This window comes from Physeter macrocephalus, chromosome 14, assembly GCF_002837175.3.
Source record: "Physeter macrocephalus isolate SW-GA chromosome 14, ASM283717v5, whole genome shotgun sequence".
NCBI classification, from domain to species: Eukaryota; Metazoa; Chordata; class Mammalia; order Artiodactyla; family Physeteridae; genus Physeter; species Physeter macrocephalus.
Genome location: NC_041227.1, coordinates 52,618,395 through 52,628,892, shown reverse-complemented (window position 1 = coordinate 52,628,892; position 10,498 = coordinate 52,618,395). Strand labels below are relative to the sequence as shown.

At 42.9% G+C, this 10,498-nt stretch overlaps 1 protein-coding gene across 33 annotated transcripts in view; it reads right to left on the bottom strand.

The window, feature by feature from the left end:
• Positions 1-1,813: 1,813 nt before the first annotated feature.
• Positions 1,814-10,498, bottom strand: part of RBFOX1 (RNA binding fox-1 homolog 1) — a 395,937-nt gene continuing 387,252 nt past the window's right edge. For 8 of the 33 annotated variants that reach the window (XM_028498770.2, XM_028498775.2, XM_028498762.2 and 5 more), the window contains 2 exons: positions 6,116-6,191; positions 5,544-5,747 (listed from right to left, as the gene is read on the bottom strand). In XM_028498770.2, the coding sequence (XP_028354571.1) occupies positions 5,600-5,747; positions 6,116-6,191 (224 nt within the window). In that variant the 3' untranslated portion in view covers positions 5,544-5,599. Of the gene's footprint in view, positions 4,573-5,543; positions 5,748-6,115; positions 6,192-10,498 lie in introns of those variants that run through there. The other 25 variants (XM_055090222.1, XM_055090219.1, XM_055090220.1 and 22 more) reach the window with 12 other exon arrangements.

Genomic DNA, 10,498 nt, shown 5'->3' with positions numbered 1-10,498 from the left:
GAAAAAAAAAAATTACAGATGAGATGAGGCTCTGACTACCTCCCAGGCATTGTCCACAAAACAAATAAGTACCAGCCTCTATTTATACACAAAGCCTGTGCATCGCACCTAGTGGGCATCACCTCATGACCTTCCCCTGGCCCGTTAGCTCACCTCTGCCCACAGTCCAGGTGGGGGAGATGGGTGGGTGTCAAGCAGTGGCGTCCACTGGTCGCCTTGTAAGAAACCGTTTCACTTCTGCCATCCATTTTTTATTTTCTTTACCCTTGATGTGAAATATATGTGCTTATCTCCGTTTTAGAGAAGAACCTGATTTGGGAGATTCACCTCTACTTATATCCTCCTATTTGGACAGGGCAGGGACTCAGCTGTAAGCCAGCATTTTAGGAGATGGCCATCATCATCTCCTCACCATGTGCCAGGATAAAGCTGGGGACTTCTTTTTTTGAAATTAATACAGCCTCACATATTTAGTAGGGAGAGTATTAGAAGCCCAAGTTCACCGTCACCACCACCAACATCATCAATAATGAGAGAGAATTTTTGGAAGAAGACGCAAGCTTCCAGGCCAACGGTCACTAGACATGACTTTATGCAGATCATAGGACCTATCCTTATTGTCTTCATTTATACAATCAGGGTAACACTGTCTTCATGGCAATAGAGCAATGGAAGTTGACTTAACTTGTACAGTCCCATGTATAAGGAGTTTACAGAGGAGGGACCACTAAATATACTTGAAATGGTATAATGAATGCTCTGAAGACAACTGCGTTGTGGAGAAAAAAGAGTCAGCCTTTGGCTCTTAGAGCAAGACTTCTTCTAAAATTGAATGCCGAAATTTCCCATTGGGCCAGGAGAACAGGGGCCAATTTTGGAATGTTGGACCTGCCACTTGCTTGCTGTGTGGTTTAGATAAATTAACCTCTTTGGTCTCAGTGTCCTCACCTGTAAATAATGAGCTTGCAATTTATGAAGTACCACTGTAAGCCCTTCCCATATATGGTTTTATTCCACATAACAGTATTAAAGGGTAGGTGGTCTTCTCATCCTGAATTATGGATGAGGAGACTGAGGCACAGAGCTTTGGTTTAACCTACCCTTGATTGCAGCTGGCAAGGGACCAAATCAGGATTCAAACTCAGAACACCTGCTTCCAGAGCCCATATTTTAAAAATCTTTACGTGTATTACCAACTCGATAGCAGTATTAAGATAAGTAAATAAGATAGGATTAAGATATTATTAAGATAACTAAATGGGGTAGATAATCCAACCCTGGTGGGAGCATTAAATAATTAAATGAAATAAGGCACACAAGATTCTTGGTCTTAGTAAGCCCTCAATAAATGTAAACTCTACCACTTATTATGATTATTTTTTCATCTTCTTCCTACAAGTCTCTCGAATTGTTGTACTAGTAACTAAAAGTTGTACTAATAACTTAATAGATGTTAGTAGATGTTTCATTTGAAATGTACAGTTGTTTTTGTTTTTGTTTTGTTTTAAACCAAAGACTATTTCCATGCCAGGAAAGAGCTAAGCTTAGTTCTGTTTCTTTCTTAAACATCTGTGGTTGGTTCCACCGACTTCTTTGGAAAGATACATGAGGAAGGGGAGCCCTCTGAGCCAGGCAGCCAGAGCACCTGCAGGAAGCACCTGGGTCTATCTGTGGCAACAGCCCACTGCTCACCTGGGCGGCCCCAACCCATGTCCCCTGGTGGGCGCAAGGGCAGCCCTGTGTGGGCGTGATGACTCCACTCCCCCAGGAAATACACACAGAAGCCAAAGGACTCAGAACACAACTCACGTGGACCTTTTCAGACTAAGCTTTTATTTTTTGATATTACAAACCAGTTTTCTTTATTCACAAACCACTGTAAGTGATATAAACACTAATTTCTAAAGACAGATATACACATTTTTCTGGGTTTGCAGATTGCGTGAGGTGTGTGTTAAGTCACTATATGCCACACATGATAGTAATCTTTTTTTTCCATAATTCATAATAGCAATAGTTATTTAGATAAATGAAAACATTCCAAATAAATACCGTTTAAAAAAATCCAAAATGTCTGTTTACATCTCTGACATACAGTTTAAAATGACTTATTGGCCTCTTGGAGGAGTGCCTGACAAAAGATTCTGTAACATCAGTTGGCACCCAGGCGGCTCTAAATGATTTTATTAAAACTACATACAATCATGGGGGAAAGTACAGCTCATCGATGAAAATCAAAACTGCAAATTAATTTTACTTGAACCAACACAGTAAGAATTCTAGGTTTGTGATTCCAAATACAATGCAAATTCTGGATTTTGAAATCTGAGGCAAATGGGAGACATCGCTTGACTCTCCCGAGCCCTCTGTTCCTTCTACCTTGTTCCCCTTTGGGGTCGGATGCGGTAGCATTTTAGTACATCGTTTCCCTTAAAAACATCAACCAGGTACCCATTGTCATGACACCATCTTCCAGGTAGGGGGATGAGAATCTCAGGGATGCTCTAAATAAAACACCCTCACGCGCACCCCCCCCACAAATCAATCTGGTGAAAAGAACATTTTTTTCTACTTTTGGCCGCTAAGCAGTTTTTTCCCCCGTTTCTCTCTTTTTGCAAGATCACGGTGATCTGTCTTAGATAGCGAAGCTACAGAAACTCGGTTTTCAAATCTCGCGAAACTTTATTTACTATCCAACCGATCTTACTGCATGCACGTAGGATGACAAGAGAAAAGCTGGATCACAAACACTTTTTTTTTTTTTTTTTTAAGTAAGTTTCGTTTGGTTTTGTCTTAAAGCAGAGTTGTTACAGCAGTTTGGCAGGTTCACAGCGGTGAATTGATAGCTTTACTAAAGTGCATGCCATATGGCCTGCACCGCACACATGGAAATTTTACCTATGGCAGCAAAACTACTGGGGGCGACTTGCTGCAGGATTTTTTTTTTTTTTTTTTTTAAATACAAAAACAGGAAGGTCTGTGACAGACACCCCAACTTAGGTTAACTTTGTAAACAGGACAACATGGAAAGGCTTCAAACAGAAGAAGTATACAGACAAACTGCAATTTTTCGGCTGTGTCATTCTGGCCCTGCTTCAGAGGTGGGGGGACTTTGTTCTTTGGGGGATGTTGAGGGTGGACCTACTTTTTTGCTTCCTTCTGACAAGTGTCCTGGGCCTTGGAGACAAAAAAAAAAAACAAACTGAAGATACTGACTTGAGAGACTCCTTGGGGACCAGGAGAAACGGGAGGGCGGGGCTCTCACGGACTGAAAAATTGCAGGTTGCTTACACGACACGGTCATGTTTCAAAAAGTACCAAGCGGATGAAAATACCATGATTATCTCTACCCAATGACTGCAATACTTGTAAAATGCTTCTATAAATCCGAATATGATCATCATGTAATGCCATAAAAATTATACGTCTGCCTGTAACAGTTGTTCTACGAGGCTAAAACTAAAGCTTCATGAGACTGTTTCTAGAACTTAAAACAACGCCACTGCACAGATGTAAATTTTATACATTTTTTTTTTCACTGGTACAAAGAATTTAAGTTTTTATTACTTTCTTTTTTTTGGAAAAAAAAGAAAAAAATAGAAACAGTGCTTTTTATCACCTTTTTATTAATGTTATTTTTTTCCCTCCCATAATATAAAAGTCAGCAATGATATCAATAATTTATTATACTGGAAGAAATATAAAAAGAATGCTTGTGGATGGCCTAACTACCAGTCTTTTGCCTAAATAACTAGCGGCTGGTTAAGAAGCTGAATACCTCCGGGTGGAATGGTTTAAAGGGTGGGTTTGCACAGCTGCATTCAGCTCGGATGCACAAGTGTTATTAGAAGCATCCCCTTAACAACATTAACCTTTGGCTTGAACTGACAATGAGTGACTTAGAACCGCTGATATATGGTTGTTGGTGCAGTGTGGGTCGTTTAGATTCATCAGTTACTTTTTTTTTTTTTTTTTTCTTTCAGCCAAACCCCAGTCCCAAGCCCCAGGTGCCGCCCACCCTTCCCCTTTCATAAAATAAAATAATGCAGATGCAGAAGAACATGACTCCTGTAGTCACTTACACGCTTCCCAAACAGCTGATAACCCCAGTAGCTTAATATTCAGCATATATAATTCATTTACATGAGATGGCACTCTGGATATGGCCCTACACCAGTTTTTAGTCATAGCTAGCATCTCTCTAGATCAACCACAAAAACTCCTACAGCCAGCAACCAAACTACGGAACCTTCAGAAATGAAAGACCCACAATATTAAAATACACAGAACAAAATATCTGAGGTATAAGATAAAAAATGTACTTTTTTTCCTCTTTTTATTTTATTTTTTTTAGATGCTAAAATGATGCACTACTGCATGTATTGCAATACCCAGGCCTCGGAAAGCTTCCTTTCTCCCCACATTGGAAGGTTTTTATGGTTTTGTCATTTAGTATGGAGCAAAACGGTTGTATCCCCCTCGGTATATACTAGCCTGCAATGAAGAAAGAACGAGACCCACATCATCAGCATGGCTCCTAGTCTTGGCATCAGTCAAGGGTGCAAAAGCATTCTGAAACAAAGCAATTTAAGGGGTGTGTTTTTTACATTTTCCTTTTGTAACACGTGGATCATCAAAAAAGACTAATGTGAAAAATAGACACTCAGAAACAACCAAGATGGAGGCACCCCCTACCCATCCCAGGTCACTCTTAGAGAACTGAAGATAGGGCCAATCCTGACCTCCCCCAATAGCTCCTTATAACGAAAAATCCCTGTAAAACCAAATTCTGTCAGCCAGCCCTGTGAGCTAAAAGGACTCGGGTACAAATGGACCACTGAAGAATTGGGGCTGTCTCATTTTGTTGGCTTGTTTGATTCATTAATAATACTATGTTCCGTCTGGAAAAGCTCTATCTACACTCGAGAAGTCGAATGCAGATGACTTACTGAATGTAGTCATTCAACGCTCCTTTCCAACACATTCCCCAAGTGGACCGGGTGTTGAAGCGGAGCTGATTGAATGCAAAATCAGGATGAAAATGTAAATCAGCTTCTTACTTGACTTGGCTGAACAATCTGTATGGAAGTTGCTCTTGAGAGGGGAGTTGTGCAGATGAATTACTTGATGTCACTAAACTTGTGCAAAATAATAGGTTTCCAAATCAGGGCGGAATTTCTACGACCAAGCTCCAGGCAATTGTCTGGCCATGGGTTTAGATGGCTTGGAGGTGGCACTTAATTAACTATTTCCTTTCGCGAAAAGTTTTGGCGATTCAAATGAATGCCTATGGGGATTTATTTTTAGGAGAAGGACTGATATTCTCGATCCCAAGCAGAAAACTGCATGCCAAAAGCTTTGTAATGATTGCATACGCTCTCACGTGATGGGCACGTCTTACTGTACGTTTTAGTGCATAGAAGTTTGAACAAGTACAGGCAAATTCACCCCCCCTCACCTCCCAGTGTTGCCCTCCCCCCCGCCCCTCCCAAAACAAAAACCCAGACCCCCGCCCCCCAAAAAAACAAAAGACAACCCCCAAACTGATTCCTTCTAATTCCTTATGTACTAGGCACACACACAAAGTGTGCCCTTCTCTCTATTTTCTTTCCTGGGCGACTATGACTTTAAACATGAATTGTAATAGGGGAGGAGAGGCAGTCAGATTCTCAGCTGCCTGACAGCAGAGGCCTGGAAGTGTGCAGCTTAGCTCCTCTGAAGTCTGTGCTGGGGCTGGAACCTTGGGGCTATGTGAATGAGCAGCAAGGGAGGGAGAAAAAAAAAGAAAAAAAAAGTTCTGCATTGACACTGCATTCTGTTAGTGATGGATTTAATTATCAAAATGACTAATTATTCCATTAAGGTAAGTGCTCGGCTAGGTGAGACTTGCAAAATGAGAAATATAATAACTTACATGCACTACATTGCCAAGAAATTAAGACATTTATCAAGTTTACCGGGAGGATTAATGTGGCATTTTAGCTGCTGTTAGCAGGAGACAAATTCAATTAAGGGAAAGTGAGAGGACGTCAACCGTCAACCCATCCTAAGGTCCCAGCTGTGGGGAGGGATGGGAGGCAGGAAGAAGTGAGGAAGAGGAGGAAATGGTACTCACCATGGCACCAACGCCGTAGGTGGGGGCTGGAGCAAGTGTGTGGTGGTAGGGGTCGGTAGCATAAACTCGTCCGTAACTGAAAGGAAGACAGAGGTGAAGATTAATCCATAATATGCAATTATGAAGTAATAATAACAACCATAAAACACAAAATACCAAGACAGTGTGGAGGGGCCCTATTCATCTTGAGAAATAAGAAACATATTCCAATCAGCCCTGTAACATGAGAAAAGTCTGTCTTATACAACACATTCCTTTGTCCATTTAACACCGCTGGTGATAAAGGGGTGTGTGTGTGTGTGTGTGTGTGTGTGTGTGTGTGTGTGTGTGTTTCCTCTCTCTCACACACCCCTTGCTACACTGCTCAGTTAGGTACCTCGAAGATGGAGGGAGGCAGAGGAAACAATTTGAAAGAGTGGTTTTAAGAAAGCCAGTAACCACAAAGGACAAGCTATAATCAAGAGAAATTGTCCTCTTCTCCTAATATAGCTGTCACCAATCAAGCGAGACAGGGTGGATCAAAAAGAGTGAAGCGACCCAGTCTGTACACTTAGGGTCCAACATCTTAGAATGGGAAAGAACAAATGGATTCAAATAGATGCATCCTTAAAGGATCCGTGGGACTGCCGCCCCACCACTCAAGAATTCCAGCCTGATTTGATTTTGGTTCTCTCACCCCAGAACTTCTATCTCATCATCTATAGCCAGGTTCTGGCAAGGGACAGGTTTCAAACAATATATTTCTTGATGCCATTTCCTTATCTGAGTTTTTTATTTTCCTCTCTCTCTCTCTCTCTCTCTACCATCCTCCTCCCTCCACTTCCCTGACTCCCAGCACAGGTTTTAGAATAAAAATGTAGAAGGGATGGAAGCCTAATGCATTGGATAGCTACAAAGTGTCTGGAACTGAACAGTGCAACAAATCAGAAATTAGGGTTCAGAGAAGTTGAGTCACTTGCTCAAGGTCACAGAGCTAGACAGAGTCAGAGCTGATCCTTGAATCTCTCAGGGCAACTATCACACCTTTTCCATGGTTCCAGGTACCCTTCCTTGAATGGCCTGCCAGATATCTTCTTGGAGAGAGTTTGAACATTGCTGTTTTGGTAACGATCAAAGCTGAGATGCAGGCTAGGTTAGGTGAGGGTCCCTGGAAGCAGAGCCCAAAATGGAGATTCTTCCATACCCTCTCAAGAGGAGAGAGTGGTGAGCAGGTCAGAGAAAGGGAAAACAGAGAAGCAAGGACGTACGTGGTCTGAGCCGGAGTTTAGCTTCTACCTGATCCCGAGAGTTGCACCCCAGAGCTGATCCCATCTGGAGGCAAGTAGGTTGGTTTTTTTTAATGTTCATGTACATTAAGCATTAGCTGTGGGCTTCCCAGAAGGGCAGAGAATAACTTCCTAGTTGAAGTGACTCTTTGGCAGAGGGTAAGGCTCTGCAGAAAGAGACAACTGGGTGCCATTAGCGATCAACATTCACAGCAGCTGGGGGAGGGGCACACCAGCCACTAAACGGGGTAGATGTGGATTATCAACAGCTGTCAAGTCTTGAACTTTCCGTTAAAGAATGAAGGAACAAGGCAGGAAGAAATCGTTTGCCTGTGCTATCAACCTTGGAGTCTAATTTGCATGGACTTTATTCTTTTCCTTCCCTATCTTCCCCCACCTGTCTTCAAATCTTCTTTCTCATAGTTGATGGATAAGAATGTACTGGATGGATCTCACACCATGGAGCCTGGGAAGGTGGGAAGAAGCTGGGGGAAGAATCTTCTAACTCTCAGGCTCTGAGTTTGACTCCAGATGGAAAAAAAATATGATTACACCAAGTTCTCATTGGACATGTCTTACTCCCAAGCCCTCTTTTTGCTTGTTCCAAAGGTCCCTGAGCTCAGCTAATCTACATGAGTCTTTGTCCTGATCCTCTAAAGTAGTGACACGAGTAGATGTTTCTTTTCTGAGATGACTCTCTCAGCGAAACTAACAAATAGTCAACCCCCTCTTGCTTTTCATTCCTCGGGACACCCTTCATGCCTTTGACTCATCAAAAATGGCCTTTCATCAAAGATTCTCCCTGTCTCTGGGAGAAAAAGAAAGCAGATGTACGTCCAAGACAGGGTGTGTTAAAACAAGAAGAATGATGACGTTTTTGAAAAAAATCTTTTATTCATGGAGGTCACTCATGAAACCCGGGCCTCTCTACCCATTATTAGAAGTAGATACTAATAGGGGGGAAAGAACATGATGGATAACTTTGGTGTTGATTTTCATTTCATGAGAAAATAAAGTCTGTCATGGGTCTGGAGAAAAAAACTGTTAATAGGATTATTTTTTATGTACTTTCATCTGGCAAAGCTGGTTGTAGGTACAGGCCGTAAACAGCAAAGGCAAACTAAAAATGCTTGGACATTTACTAAGTGAAGCCACAGCATGGTGTTCCTTCAAAACAAGTGTGAAAATGCAAACTCAGAGCAATGATGATTAGTTTTTTAATTTGGGGACCGGTTTTACTGTGGCAAAACGTCCTCTTTTGGGGAGACAACAGATTGGCAGTCGGAATGTACTCCGTGAAAACGCAGCCCCACTTCTCCTCTTGCATACTTTAATGGTCAATTCTTATCTATCTATAACCCTGGGCCAAGTTTCAATCCCTGTGGAAAACCCAAGGAAGGTAACAGTTTGGCAGTGTTCCCTTCCCAGGCAGAAGAAAAATACAGCAGCACAGAACTAGTCCTTGTAAATGAGCGAGCTCTTTTTTCTCCTCAGGGTGACCTCTACCTTCAGAATCCGATGGTTTTATTATGATTAATAAATTTCATTTCCACAGAGGAAAAGGGACCATGTCAGCTCAAACTGAAAGCAAGGAGGCTTCTTTTCAAATGCTAATTTCTAAACACGCCCTTGTGTGACACTAACGTTTAGACACAAGGTTATTAGGGAAGATGTGGACTTGAGCTCTGCTCTTACAGCAGGTATGCCAGGCACGTCAGCGACCTCCTATCCTCAGAGCTGGCTCAGCACAGCCCGAAGAAAGAGTGGCAATTCCCAGGGACCTCAATGGGAAAGATGGGTAATGTTGTAAGACCGCCATGTTATGACTAACCCACGCCTGTGGTCACCCTCCACACCACCCATCCCTGGCCAAAGGGGACAATAGTGCAATCGGGTCATGATGCTCTCTGTGGCCTCACATCCCATCCATCAGAAATTACAGATGAAATCTGAAACATGTCCACTTCACTCCACTCACACTACCATCACCCTGACGTAAGCCACGGGTATTTCATCAGAACCAAATCAAAAACAGGCCTGAATCTTGTCTCCTTGGTTCTACTCTTGCTTCTTCAATCCACCAGCCATTTAAATCTAAATCTATCTGTCTATCTATCTATCTGTCTTTCCCGATCTATCTATCTATCTATCTATCTAGCTATCTATCTATCTATCTATCTATCATCTATCATCTATATCTATCTTTCCATCTATCTAATATAAATCTATATAAATCTAATCATATCTAATTCCCTGGCTTAAAATCCTTCAATGGCTGTCCATCGATCCTAGAATAAAATCCAAACTTTCATGAGCTGCCCCTGCCCCGCTCTCAGTCCCATCTTACTCCCCTCTACCCCTCGCTCACCGTGCTCCAGACACTCTGGCCTCATCAATACTCCTGGAACGCGTGCAAATTCACTCTCCTTAGGACCTTGGCCCGTGCTCATCTTCCATCTGAACTGAGTCCTTTCTTCCTTTATGTCTCAGCTCAAATGTCAGCTCCCCAGCGCTGCCCGCCTCCCTGATGGCTCTTTCTGAAACAAACATGCTTTCCAACCCCATCCCCATCCTTCACGTGATGGAGCAAATCTCCATTCATTTTGTTTCCTTACTTCTCTACCTGATGATGTACCTGTCCCCCTCTGGAATGCCAGGGCCTCGGGGGCTGGAGCCGAGTCTATTTTGTTCCCCCCTTTCTCCCCAGTGTCTAGCACAGCATTGACCACGGGGCAGGTGAACAAGGGACCAAGCCAATGCCACGTGTTCAGTGAAGGCAGCAAGACAGAGGAGTAAAGAGAGAAGAGAGGCCCGGGGAGACCCCTGTATCCATCATAATGATTCTGTCAGTAGCAAAGATTCTTGCAGCTATGCTTTCTGAAGATTCTAGGTCAGCTGCTCCCAGAGACAGTCAAAACCCTTCAAGACGCTCAGAAGAAAAGTTTCTTGAGACTCAAAATACACCGTGTGTCATTTCACGTCACCCCTGAGAGTTCACAAAACAGAGGCCAGGGCTTCCCTGGTGGCGCAGTGGTTGAGAGTCCGCCTGCCGATGCAGGGGACGTGGGTTCGTGCCCCGGTCCGGGAAGATCCCACATGCCGTGGAGCGGCCGGGCCC